Below are 14,253 nucleotides of genomic sequence, written 5' to 3'. Positions count from 1 at the left end.
TTTTCATCAAACACAAAGGAAAAGGTGACACTCTAATTTTCTAAATGTCGCAAGCTGCCAAATTTAAATCATTATCAGTTTGGTTCTTTTACATTTGGAAAGTTGATCCATTGCAGTTTGCTCAGGGCCCGAGTTGAATCTAACTGGATTGGTTGTTTTAAAGGTTAGACAATTGCAAACATAAGATGTTAATAGTTGTCTGAAATAAACCAGCTTCATTTTCATTGTGTCAAGGCACACTTCAGGAAGACAACCAGGGAAGAGTCACAGTGTAACAGCAGTGCTTTAGTGAAGGGGTGACCTTGAGTCAGAAGGCTAAAGTGGTCTGCTGCTTTCATTTATGTGAAAGGAGTGGAGCAGTAGTCCTCTCTGCACTCATTTGATTGGACTGTGGCAGGATGAGAGTTTTCCACCACACATAGCTACTTTGCATGCATACGGATGTGGCACTGAGCAGGTGATAGTCCTATTGGGACGTCATTTATTATCTGACCAATTCCTCTTACTAATGTGTGTTTTAGAACTGTGTTTCTTTTTTTTCTCCTCTCAGCCTCTCTCACTTTAACTCTCAAACCAGCTTTGGCCTTTCTTTAAGGGACAGTCAAGCATGCACATTACTTTATTTGACCTCATTTTTCAGGTGACCTTTGAAAAATGTGTACCTAAGAGATACATGACACACATACACCTTCATGACTACAGTAAAATCTCAAGTCAGACTTTTGAATGACCTCAAGTGATGGCACTTTTAGAAAGCTTACTTACTTCATTTACTTGTAACCAGAGTATTTGTATTCTATTGACACAGAAGCCAAATATATTACACAATTCATTTATGAGAATTTTAAAGACATCAGACACAGGATGTAAAGCCAGGATATAAATAATGCTGCAGGAAATTTTTGTGTGTCCTTTCAGAGAGCAAATACCTAGTTGACCCATTACTATCCCGGGCTGCATCGGGGTGTGGTGGGTAGCACTGTCACCTCACAGCAAGAGGGCTCTAGGTTCAAATCTTAGCTGGGGTTTCTCTGTGTGGAGTATGCATTTTCTCCCTGTGTATGTATAAGTTCTCTCTGGTGCTGAGAGGTTCTCTTCTTCCCACCCTCCAAAAACATGCATGTTAGGTTCATTGGTGACTCTTGTTCCTAGGAGTGAGGGTGCATGGTTATGTTTGTTTCTGTGTGACCTGGTGACCTGCCCAGGCCTGCCTCTTGCTAGAAATTACTATCCCTGAAAACAGTGAAAGGAAATGTCTGCAATCTGATAACTTATCAGAAAAGCCAGATCTGCCTTATTTACATGGAACTAAAACAATTTCACAATGGAATTTGAGAAAGTTAAGATTTTTCACAATTTTTGTCCATGTTTGGCTCAAACTCCAAATCATTTTCCACTGATTTTAACTGCCTACAGTTCAGGCTCCTTTCATGCCATATAAATGTCAGGGTGGTTGCAGCCCCCTTCCCCCATTATTAATTCATGTAAAACCTTTGCCATGTATTTTGTACGCACATACATACACATGCATGCACACCCACTCATTCACCCACATGCTCACTCCACATTTGCCATGTGACTTTGTGGCTTTGATAATATTCAGTGACCATTGTTAAGTTCTTATATGCTTGTTGCTGGTGATATTGTTGCTGTTTGTTTGTGTTTTTCTTCATTCATCTTTCTGCAGGTGCATTCAATGGTCCTGCTCGTAGCCATTGTCCATTTTCTTTTTCCCCAAAGATGTAGCTGCTGGTTGTCTGCTTTATCTTCTTTCTCCCCACCTCACTCTCCCTCTTTCTTTCATCCCCCTTTTCAATTAAAATTCAAATAAAAAAAAAGAAGATTTACATCGGTGCTGCAAACTATGATGAAAGCACTTTCTCTGTGGGCTTCGGCTTTGCTGAGTAAGAAAGTTCAGTCTTCCTGGTTAAACTACAGTGGAGGGATAGCAACTCAAAAAGGAAACTTCTCACCAAAACGTCTCGCAACGTAATAAATCTAATTCAAACTGCTGTTTTGTTCCCCTTGGATTGAATTATGTATTATGATAACTTAACAGTCAGCAAGAACAAGCAGGGCATGGTGATCCTCATCTGTAGTCATGAGAATCTGGGCAGAGTTTAGAAGACTATGATTGCTGATAAAGGTGGTTTTGTAGACTCAGACAAGATGAAGACCTCACATATTCGGAGGGAGTTTAGAGTATAACTGATGGTACTTTCCCATTCAACTGAATATCAAGAATGTTACTTGGATGCCTCCTTATGGCAGAATTTCTGGTGTTTCCAAGATCGAAGACATATTAATGCAGACCCAGAATAAACTTGATGAATTTTCTGTTTCCTCTGTCCTTGCAATACCATGGGACTCTCAATATGTAGACATCAAGGGAATATTTAGGGATTAGGACATCACAGTTGTTCTTTGAACTGGTGCCTCTGTGACCAAATTAGAGATGATCAAAAATATTAACATGGCAACATATACTCAAAGTAACACAGAGGCTGCCAGAATTTTTGACCTGATAAAAAGGCAAAGTCAAGTGTAACAATGTGTAACAATGAATTTACCTAAATCTTATGTTTACCTAAACTTACGGGATCACAGACGTTATTGGAATACATCCTGTGGTAACCACGAATAAGTGCACATACTCAAATAAGATTAATGTTACTCAAGGAAACCCTTTTTACACAAGAAATTCTACCTGATGTTGGTGTTAGAGATTACATCAGAGGACCACAAATGCCAGCAGACTGTATCCTCTGGCAAACATGAATGTTATTTCATGCAAATTAGTCTGCATCCAAAATAATAGATTAACCAAGCAAATATTTCAAATTTCAATAGTTTTAATAGAAGGTTTTAATAAAATATCATAAGATAATGTTTCGATAAAATATTAGCAAATACACTAGCCTTCCTTAGTTAGCCCTGTTATCAAACAGCCATCTGCACATTACTTAGGTGTCCATATCAGAAAAAAGGGTTATCTCAGATGCACATATGGTACGTATGGATTTTGTTTTAACCTTAACATTATCTTATTGTGCTTTGGATAACAGACAGCAGGACCTGTTTAAATCATACATTTTATCAAGCTGAAACAGTTGGGTTTTTTTTAAATCGACATTATAGAGTTAACAAAATAACAGTTACATGACATCAGCAGTGGAATTCCATTCTGTCTACTCAGGCCTCCGGTGACTTAGTAATGGTTTCCCTGTTTGGAGCATGGCGGAACAGCCTGAGGACTTGGCCTGACATAAGGACAAGTAATGATATTTGGCCAATGAGTAAGCCATGCTGGGGCCACTTCCACCATAGCAGTCTCATTTTGCACACCAACAAATGCACTGCATGCAGTCATCGTTCTACACCAGGATGTTTTCTTGAAGTCCCACTGAGAGAATCTGAAGCTCAGTGTTTGGGATGTGCAGAGGAGTTCCTTGGGGGTTGTGAGCACTGTCCTGCACCCTGGCATTTGAAAATGTCATTGTCTTTTTTTCTGTTTTCTGGGAAGGGGAAAGGGGCTTCCTGGCCCTTTCTGTAGGGCTACAACAGATGGCCAACTGGACAGCCACTGTGCAGCCCTCTGGTGCCATCCTCACGCTACATATGCTTCACCCTGGGGCTATAACTTCCTGGAGAATGGAGATTCTTGCAGTCCCTCACAGTCATCACCATGACTACACAATCCAGAATGTAGTGAATACATTTCATTGTGTGAAAAATACAAACACACAACAGCATAAATCCCCTGTTGTAACAATAAATCACCTTGTGAAGCTTTCTAAATCCATTGTTGGATATTATTTTATCAACCCAACACATTGTGGTGATGCTGGACACTGGGTAACTACCATTAATTCCTGTTAACTTTCCCTAACATTGGGATCTCACATGTTATGAGGCTGAATTGTTGGAACCATGTGATAATAGGCATCTGGGTCAGCTATGACAAAAGCAGACGCTTAAACAATTTAATTGCATTCTCTGTTTATGTCTCGATAATCAGAAGCATTTCAGAACACAGGCCTGGGCAGTCATCTGGTTATGCTTTACAAAACACTTTTGCTTACACTATTGATTATATTGTTATAGAATTGGGTCTTCAGAGCAAGGTAGATGAGGTACACGGGGAGGTGGAAAAATTGATAGAAATGGAAAAAGTGTGTTGAATAGATGAAATCAGTTACAAAATAATTACTGTATATAGGTCAATTGTATATGAAATGGAGTCATATGAAACAAACTTTTTAATGACACATAAAGATTTTGTTTAACTTAAGTCCCTCGGCATAAAAAGTTATAGAATTTTGTCGGAATAAACAAGAAAATGCATTAAAAAGTAAAAAGTATTAGTAGTAGTGGAGGAAAATGGGTCCTGTTATATCTGTGCTCCTCTTTTTCTGGTCTTTTCACTACAGTATTGTTGTTTGTGAATTTTACTGTTGTAGCTGTCCTGATTTGTAGCTGTAAGATTGCAACTGATGACCATTGTCATTATGAATGAAGTTGCATGATATATGTTGGTTTGCTGGTCTGAATAAAATGATTGTGGCACCTCATAGAGAAATTACATTTTCATTGGGGATTCTAGCTTTGGAATCCTGACCAGAACAAAATTAATGGAAAAAGATAAAAGTGGCCATCTACTGTGTAAGTTCAGAACAAAGGGATGTGCAGAAGGAAAAAAGAAATCATCAGATTATAAACAAAAAGTTAAAAAAAGTGCATCAGTTCACACAAGAACAACGAGGGAAACTCCTGCTTTATCTCCAACACATCGCCTGTATATCGGATCCTGCAGAGACAGATTAACAGATGAAACACGGTATGTTGTCATCACTGAAGACCATTACTAAAAGTAACTGCACAATTTTCTGGCATTTTAAAGCTGTACCTAGGTCTCCACACAGCTCAACATTAAAAGCCTTATGACATCTGAAGTAGTGCATGAACTATTATCTGGTGCCTGAAAAGTAGAACAATCTCTAAATAATCCCTTCTTGACACTACAATCGCAAGGCCTTCCAACAACGCCCTAGAAGCCAGTCATGGCTTACACATGAATGCAACATCTGGCTGAAGTCTATTATAACAACTAATGATAAGAAACAAAGTTCAACGAATAACACAAATAGTATGTAAGAGTCTAAATATGTTGCTGAGTGTTCAAGCTTTGTGTGTGCTAACCAGTTGTTTTGTATTTACATTTTAAAAGATGTAGCTAACGAAAGACAACAGGAAAACTGATGAAGAAAGCAAGAGCTTTAAAAAATCACTACAGCTCGCTGAAGGTATCGGAACTGCACGGAAATAACATTGTGTGTCTGCTCGTGTAAGTTCTGCTAAGCTTCTTTGCCAAAATCAATATCTGCCTTAGTGATCAAAGTGATCAAAAATACCAACCACCTGTCTCTTGACATCCTGGCTCTCACTGAGACCTGGATTAAGCCTGAAAACAAAGCTACTCCGGCTGCACCTTCAACCAACCACTCATTCTCCCATACCTCTCATTACATATGGGAGAGGTGGTCGCTCTGTTAGTCGTCCCCGAGCAGCTGGGACTTAAGAGTGGCTGGGTGACTGTCAGGAAGAGGAGTCATAGTCCTAGTCATAGTCCTAAAGTCAACCGCGGTTCACCATCAACCTGTCCACGTTTCAAATAGATTTTCCCCACTCAGCAACACACCCGCTGAGGACAAAACCCTGGTAATTGGCAGCTCTATAGTCAGAAACGTGGCATTAGCGACACCAGCAACAGTCAAATGCATTCCAGTGGCCAGAGCGGGCGACATAGAATCCTATTTAAAACTGCTGGCTAAGGATAAGCGTAAATACAGTAAAATAGTTATTCACGTCGGCGGTAATGACACCCGGTTACGCCAATCGGAGGTCACTAAAATTAATGTTACATCGGTGTGTAATTTTGCCAAAACAATGTCGGACTCCGTAGTTTTCTCTGGACCCCTGCCAAATCTGACCAGTGATGACTGCCAGTAAATGTCCGGGAAGCAGACACCCTTTCCACTTTTCAGATTAGGCTTAAAACTTTACTTTTTGATAAAGCATATAGTTAGGGATGGCTCAAGTGATCCTGAAACATCCCATAGTTAAGCTGCTATAGGCTTAGACTGCTGGGGGACCTCATCTGTCACACCTTTCCTCACTTTGCTCTCTTTTTCCCCCTGTTTAATTTCTCAAATGATATTATGTACATGTGACATTATTGTGGTTATTAACTTGTGTTTCCCTGTTCCAACAGGTATCCTTTAGGTGTTTTTTCCCCCTCTTTTCTGTCTTCTAAACCCCAGCTGGTCGAGGCGGATGGCCACCCGTCCTGAGTCTGGTTCTGCCAGAGGTTTCTTCCTGAGTCTGGTTCTGCTAGAGGTTTCTTCCTGTTAAAAGGGAGTCGTTCCTTTCCACAGTCGCCACAGGCACGCTCAGGATGGGAGATTGGACTGCAGACAAGTTTCAGTGCAATCTGTTGGTTTCCTTAGCTAGGATATTGTTTTTTGAATTGACTCTACATGAATGAATTGGATTATTTTGAAATTAATTAATTTTAATGTCATTGGATTACAATGAATGGAATTCCAATTGGCTTGAATTGGACTATATTATTTAAGTGCCTTGAGAAGACAATTGTTGTAATTTGGCACTATATAAATAGAACTGAATTGAATTGGTAGTAAAGGATGGAAACAAACAAATCTTGCAACTGCTGTGACCTCTGGATCCAAAGAAAACTGTTGGAAAGACTTTTCATGTCCTCATCTTTACATTTTGGTCGGACACATGAGCAATTACAAAGACACAACACAGACACAGTAGCTCATTATCTGTATTCTGTTGTTCTATCGTTCCATTCTCTAGGGAGAGTAAACTATGGCATCTCTATGCCCTTGCCAATATTTTGTGGAACAAACAAAGTTGTGAGGCAGAACCAGGAACTAATTTCATTAGCAGCTGCCATTTGTGACTGATTACAGGCTGTTCTCACTGGCTGGCAAGTGAGCCCAAAGTTCTGGGAGGTTAATAACCAGTAACAATCAATTACCTATCCAATCTGATATGATCAATGGGGTTTCCAATCAGGCAGACAGCAAGATGAGTAGAGAAATACAATAAAACCTCAAATATGCTAAATTCATTCCTGCAGCAATGAGTAAAGCTGGATTGCTCTCAAAAACTTTTTGTTTAGCATCTGCAAAATCTTAAACATGAAATTACGATGTTTACATAAAGTTCAATGACAATTAATGGCCAAATAGCAAATACACAATGAAACTAATATAAGAAGCAGATAATGCAAAACTCCCAAGCAGAATCGATCATAGTACATCAGCATTGTCAAAAAAAGAGAACCATGCATGCAACATCTTAATTAGTGCCATCATTAGGCCTCCTCTGTACTGCCATGCTTTTCCATATACATCAGGAGTGATTATTCTAATGATGTCTAAACCTCTGTCTGGCCATTATTCACACATCACAGAGCCTAGCCTGGCCTTGTTATCTCTGACGGCACAGTGTATTGTCTCCCCGAATCCTGAAATCATATCCAGAAAAGGGCTCCTTTCCCTCACTGACCTTAATAAAAAGGTCTCAGTTGTCATCCAACATTCAAGTCTGTAAGTACGTAAGTTATAATGCTCCCTCTCTGAATAGTGAGCAGAACATTTTTGCTTTCACATTGCATCATTTGTACACAACAAGTCTGAAGCACTGCTGTATGCCACATTAGCTATTATAGCACACAACATAATGTTGTGTGATGAGGTTACTGAACAAAATGTTCTTTTTTGACCAAATGTAATTTTCTAAAAAAGGTTTCAGATGTGATTAAAAGAAAATACTAAAAGCTTTATGTTTTTATTCCAACTGTAATATCATCTTAAAACATTCATCACGAACAATGGCTGTTTATATTTTTCTCATATAATGTAATAATAATAATAATATTTTATATTTATATAGCGCCTTTAAAAGAACGCAAGGTCGCTTTACAAAAACATAAACAACCGACCAACAGACCAACAAAAAAACAAGCAGAACACAAGATACCAGATAGTATAACAGCCAGGGTGAAGGGGATTACTGGTTGAAAGCCATGTTGAACAGATGAGTTTTTTCAGGGTGGTTTTGTAAGTAATGTAAAGCTTCTGCTGCAAAGACAACAAGAAACAGTTAATTCACCGTGCAGATGGTTGCTGCTCCCCACAACTGGCTGAATATAGTATAGGCAAAAAGAGGTTTGCCTTTGGTAGGAGAGCAGCATCTTGCTTTTACTGAGCAACACAGTCAGTTTTGCCATTTATTATTCCTTAGAAGTTCATAAAACCACACAAATGGCTAACAGGCATTTATGGAGTTGACTAACTGTACTGTACACCGTGAATCACTTGGTGTTGTTCCATCTTGAAAAGATCAGTGTGACAATTACAGGTAAACAGTAAACCATCTACATTTATGAAGCACCTTTTATCTCTATGCATTAAAGGTTGTACAGCTTATTGTGACACAGACATTTTATATAGTTTTGAAAACTGTATCTTTCTTATCTGTAATCATAAATATTACAATACACGGTAGATTCCATATTCATGCCAGGAAGATGCTTGTAGTAAAATGTCAGACGAAGCGGATTATACCATTTCATTGTCTGTCTGCCTGTCACTGGCTCATGTCCAAGTCGGCGTATGCACGAGTGCAGTGTTGTAACTAGCTGTAGATGAATGTAAGTAGCTATCTAACTAGTTTATTAAACTTAAGTTTCTCACTTTCAGAGTTTCAGAATTACATTGTGTCAGGTGGCTTCAGACAAATGCTGGCGTGCGTCTATAGCTTTCAATCTAAATGTAAAATGTCATCATGTTAGCTTACATGTGATCAAATGTTAGCTTCGTGCCCTGTGCACGTCACCCCAGTAACCTGCAGGCGTCCACTGTGGTCAAGTTGTAAACAATGCCTAAAGTAAGCTGCCTTGCCAGGTTTGACAGTTGTCCCCTTTTTGAAGCCACATTCATTTGAATTGACAGGAGAAATATAATGCAGATGTTTGCATGTTTGTAGTGTCATTTATGGATTGGCGTAGCACATCACATTATATTAAACTATTTTATAATAATGTTTCATTTTAATAGGCTTTTGCGTGTGTGTGTATGTGTCTGATTTGCTGGCAGTTTGGGTCTACAATAATTTGTTGGTGACTGCTGACTGCAAAAGTTTTTTTTGTGGTGTATTATGTACTCAATGAACTGTAAAATGGTAAAATTTGGTTTATCATCATTTACAGACTGCAAATATTTAGCAAGATACTGTAAGGATTGTAAGACTTCTGTTAACTGAAGCACGTGTATACGCTGCACTGGGTTCCCTTCATACCCTGGAGAAAATGTCTTGCCTGAGGATAATTTGACTTATGGAGGGACCTGGAATTAAACAACTCCTCTGTCACCTGAGCCTGTTTCTCCACATAGGTCAAAGCAATGTGACAGTTTTGTTTGAATGTAGTAAACATTTTTCACAGAATACTCACATAATGCCAAGTTAATTTAGCTATTTACATGGCCTTACTGTTCGTTAATGGATGATGTTATATCTGTACTGATACCACAGTAGATGACATGTCTGAATGGGAGCCATAAGTAAACATAAGTAAACCACAAATGCTTTTGAGGTTTTGCATCTGATGCTGAAAATGTTACATCAGAAAGGTGCTGTGATATATTAAAGCCCCTTAAGGTCTGTGAGAAAAAGACTCAGATTAATGGCTGCTATTAAGCATCAGTAGTTTAATAACTACTCAAAGGGGCATTTCCTAAAACATTGTTTCTGCTGTGTAACCATCCAGACAAATCTCAAAACTATATCAACATGCTTTCTCTAATTTGCATTGGTGTAGTTAGTAGCAATTGTCACGATTTACGATCTGTTTCAGGTCTTGTCTCGTCATTTCCTGTTTTATTTTGAGTGTCAGGCGTCTGATTGTCTTCCTTGATTCCCAAGTGTTTCCACCTGTTCCCCTTGGTCCCTCATGTGTTCAAATAGTCTGCGTTTCCCTTGTCTTGTGCCAGTATGTTGTCTCCATTCATGAGCCTCATTACCAGCCTTACTTTGACCCATAGATTCCACGAGCCTGCAGTGCTATCTTGATTTGTAATTTATTCTTGTTCTTAGTCATAGTTTATTTATTCTATACGGTAAGTTTCATAGCCTTGTTTGTTCCTCCGTTTTCAAGGAGAGATTTTTGTTTATAGTTAAAGTTTCATGGTGCCTCTGTTTTGTAAGAGTGCGTACTTTGTTAAATCTGCCTCATTAGGAGAGCGTGTCTTTGTTTAGTTAAATTGTTCATAGCGTTTCTGTTTCCCTCCTGAGTTGGAGCGGTTTATGTTTTGTCGATTTCATAGCTGCGCTCATCCTCCCCCATAGTTACGGAGGTGAGTGCTTAGGTCTTTCACAGCCTTTACTTTGCTCTGCTTGGACATCCTCGCCCTGCCTTGCTGTGCTCTGTGTGTTTATGATAAGCACCTCTTTGAATCCAAACTGACCCTGCACCTGTGTCCTGACTCTGAGGTTCCTGACAGCAATAATCTAGGTTTTGTCCCACGGTCCTTCATTTACTGCAAATCCCCAGCAACCTAAAGTAGGGAGGCCATGGAATGCACTTACTAAAAATAAAACTCAAAAAGGGCATCTATTAAAACTAAAGTATAACTAAACAACAGCGGAGCAGTATCAAGAAATGGGAGCAGTGAATGGATGTATGTCGTGGAGATGTAAAAGGTGCAAACTGAATAGAGGGTTGATGCTTTCTGGGTTGGAAAGCGATTAAACACATGGGCAAGTCTGGGAGGACACAAGTGAGCTGCATTAGCTGACAACCCTCATAGACTGACTAGAACTGCCCATAAGAATAGAATAGATTACTTTATTCATCCCCCAGTGGGGGAAATTCAAATTAGTCAAGTAGCTCAACAAAAAAATGTATATTTACAATGGTTGCATATCATCATAGTACTAATAATGATAAATAACTGTGAGGAGAACATGTCAGTAGTCACTGTTAAAAGCCTTACGTCTGTGGGGACAAAGGACCTCCTGAACCTCTCTGTCCTGCAGTTGCTCCTCTGACCTGCCAGGATGCTCTGGAGGGTATGTTGTCACATTTTTGAGGTGGAGGCAAAGGAGTACCCAGATGTAGACACGGGACAGGAGCCAGGAGGAAACTTAAGCGGTTTATTTGTCTGAAAATTGCAGCCAACGCTGGCGAAGCAACAAACACCAAAGGAAAAATAACAAAAAGCTAGACTGTACACAACCAAGAAGCTGAATCAGAAAGACGGGGAAAACCATGGGTAAACGAAGGATCTGACAATGAATGAAGAGAACTGGGAGACATACCTATACTCATACATACTGAGGGGAGAGTGATTAGTGAGAAGGTACAGCTGAGGATAAGTAACACAGGTGAAGGGAGTGGAGCTGATGACTGGTAGGAGGCAACTGGGAAAAGGTGACAAAATGGCAGGACTAAACTAACTGGGGACAAACCGTGACAGATGTTTGTTGTTCTGGCCCGTCCTGTACACTGCTTCTATGTTGGCAGACCACTCCAGTTTATTATCAAGCACCACCCCCAGGTATTGGCAGGTCTGAACAGTCTATCTCCCCACATCAATACAGACTGACTAATATGGAGTTTTTAGACCACCAGGTCCTTGGTCTTGGTAGTGTTCAGGAGCAGACAGTTCTTTTTGGTTGACCATTGAAGGACTCCACAAGGTCCCTGTACTCCCTCTCCTGTTCACCGCGCACACATGCCACAGCAGCCAACAATAATAACCAAGACAGTAATCACACACATCCATCCATTTTTCATACCTGCTTTATTCATTTCAGTGTTGTGGGGAGCCATCCCAGTCGCCTGATCACACACAGTAACAGTAAAATCTGATAAATAAAAAGTGTTCTGGGTAAAACTGATCAAACTAAAACCGATTAATCCAAACAACTGAAATATTATTTAAATCACAACAAGAATAACAGACAGGGAAAATGTCTAAAACAATTTTTTTCTGTATTGCATTGCGTCTTAAAGGTACTGGCTCCCATTGATACACATTTCTTTATTGCTGTATCCGGTATTGTTCCTGCTCATATCAAACAAGCTGTTGTTTAGCCTCTTCATGTTTACCTCTGAGTTGTTCTCCTTCACTAAAGTCTGTAAAAGTGTTTTCAATTTTCAAAAGCTTTCAACTACCTTCAATGAGCACAACACTGGTGGTTGCTCTTTACAGAAACAGGATATAAAAGCTCATATGTGATTAATTCATTCACTCATCAGGCGAGAGGCGGGGTACACCCTGGACAGGTTGCCCGTCCATCACATCAGCTCAAACGAGCATTTCAACAAACACGTCCCTAAGTGCTTTCTTCAACAAGCCACAGAATCCTCTTGAGGTAGTAAGAGGTCATTTCAACGGAGGGAATCCAATTTGGGATACAACTACTGTTTTTAGGTCTAAATAAATTGATTTAACATAATTTATTCTACTAAGGTAATTGGAACAATATATATATACATTGTTATTTTTCTTACGTATTCCCATTTAAAAGGCCTTCTGGTCCTAAAACCTTAAATCAAATCATTCAAGATGCTAAACCTATAAAACTTGTAGCTTTGTAAAGCAAAATCTGTTTTACCCAAGAACGTATGTAATTTGCCGAAGAGTTGGAGGAAAAAAGGATTTAGGAATCACCCAGCCAAGCTTTGTGGCAGTGATACAACTCTCATAATAAAAGTGGGAGTAATTGTAGCCCCCTCATCAATCCATCCCCTTTCTCTATCAGATCTCTACACATCAACAATATGGCATCCATCTAAACACAAGCTCCTCACATGCAAGCTGCAGGCAAAATATATGTACAGCAGATAGATTTATGCAGTGCAAACATCTATGCTCCACTGTTGTCATCAGAAAGCAACGATGAGGCACTTCTGACAGCCTCCCATCCCCCCATCCTTGCTTCCTCTCTCCTTCCCCCTCCCCCTGCGCTTTTGTGAGCCTGCAGCATCCCTCTTTAAAGGCAGAAAAACACAGCATGAAATGGAGGAATTCCTCAAGCTTTACCTTTCAATGTAGGGAGTGATGTGGGCTGTGGTTCAACTGAGATGTTGCTGCTCCTCAGCCTCGGCTAATAACATCATATGACCACAAACCACCTGCTCCTGCTGCTTGATCATATGACCAGGTTTAGCCCAGAAAAGAACTCTGGGATTTGTAGTTGTGGTGGATGGCCAGGTTTTAATTTCTTTATCGATGAGTGTTAGGTTTAGACCAAAAGTGAATTTAATAATAAACCAGCGTATAATCAAAGTAGAAAAAAATTGTAAGAAGAAAAAAATGAAAAAATGAGAAAAAAATATTTTGTGAACAATAAATGAAACTATAATGATGTACTGTATTTTTTTTCTTTTTGCAGACTTCAACAAAGGAGGCAGGAAGAACTATAAGAAATTATCATTATCTATCATAGTTCTACTATTCTACTAGTACAATTGATGTATTTCTTCTCCTTCTATCTTTCCTTAACTTAGTTAAATTTTTCACAAAAATACATTTTCTTTCTTTACTGACTGCACAAGTAGGAAAACATGAACTACATTCTGGCACTGAACAAAAGAAATCCAGTAGAACATATGCTGGAGGTAATAACTAGTGTAGTATAGTGTATATATATTCTGCATGTTATTTCAATACACATTTCTATAAGCTGTTCTGCAGTTACAAGTAGCACCGATGAAAGTAGTTCATGTTTGCAGTCCACAGGAGATGTGTGAAGGTCCAGGCAGCAGAACACATGCCTCATCACTGGGCACAGACCCAAACTTGAGCTTAAGAATGACAGTGAGCCCAGCTGGACAGTAGATGTGAGCCAAATCGAACCAATCTGTGCCACTGCTGTTTTATTTCCTGGGGATATGTATTATGACTGGGAAGCACAAGAGATACAAAACAAGTGCAATGCTTTCAGTTTATGCTACAATGGACTTAGTGACACTGATTGAGAATTAGGAACAGAACTAAAGAAAATGGGCATATTAGTCAAAATATAAACTATTTCTATAAAAGTGAGCAAATCAATGGATTACAATGTAATATTGCATAGATTAACAAGCACAGGTGCAACCAGCTTCATTTCTAAATTGACCCAAGCAGTTTAATAGAAGATATTTTATGG

At 39.3% G+C, this 14,253-nt stretch overlaps 1 protein-coding gene across 1 annotated transcript in view; it reads right to left on the bottom strand.

The window, feature by feature from the left end:
* The window catches only part of tsnare1 (T-SNARE Domain Containing 1), a 275,364-nt gene that overhangs the window by 253,722 nt on the left and 7,389 nt on the right, over positions 1 to 14,253 (bottom strand). The window contains exon 7 of the mRNA XM_072395073.1: positions 11,088 to 11,274. Coding sequence (XP_072251174.1) covers positions 11,088 to 11,274 — 187 coding nt within the window. The remainder of the gene's footprint in view (positions 1 to 11,087; positions 11,275 to 14,253) is intronic.

Source organism: Leuresthes tenuis, unplaced genomic scaffold (genome assembly GCF_036924035.1).
Source record: "Leuresthes tenuis unplaced genomic scaffold, fLeuTen1.0.hap1 SCAF_10, whole genome shotgun sequence".
NCBI classification, from domain to species: Eukaryota; Metazoa; Chordata; class Actinopteri; order Atheriniformes; family Atherinopsidae; genus Leuresthes; species Leuresthes tenuis.
Note: the sequence above shows the minus strand (reverse complement) of the source record. Positions and strands in the feature narration are given on the sequence as shown.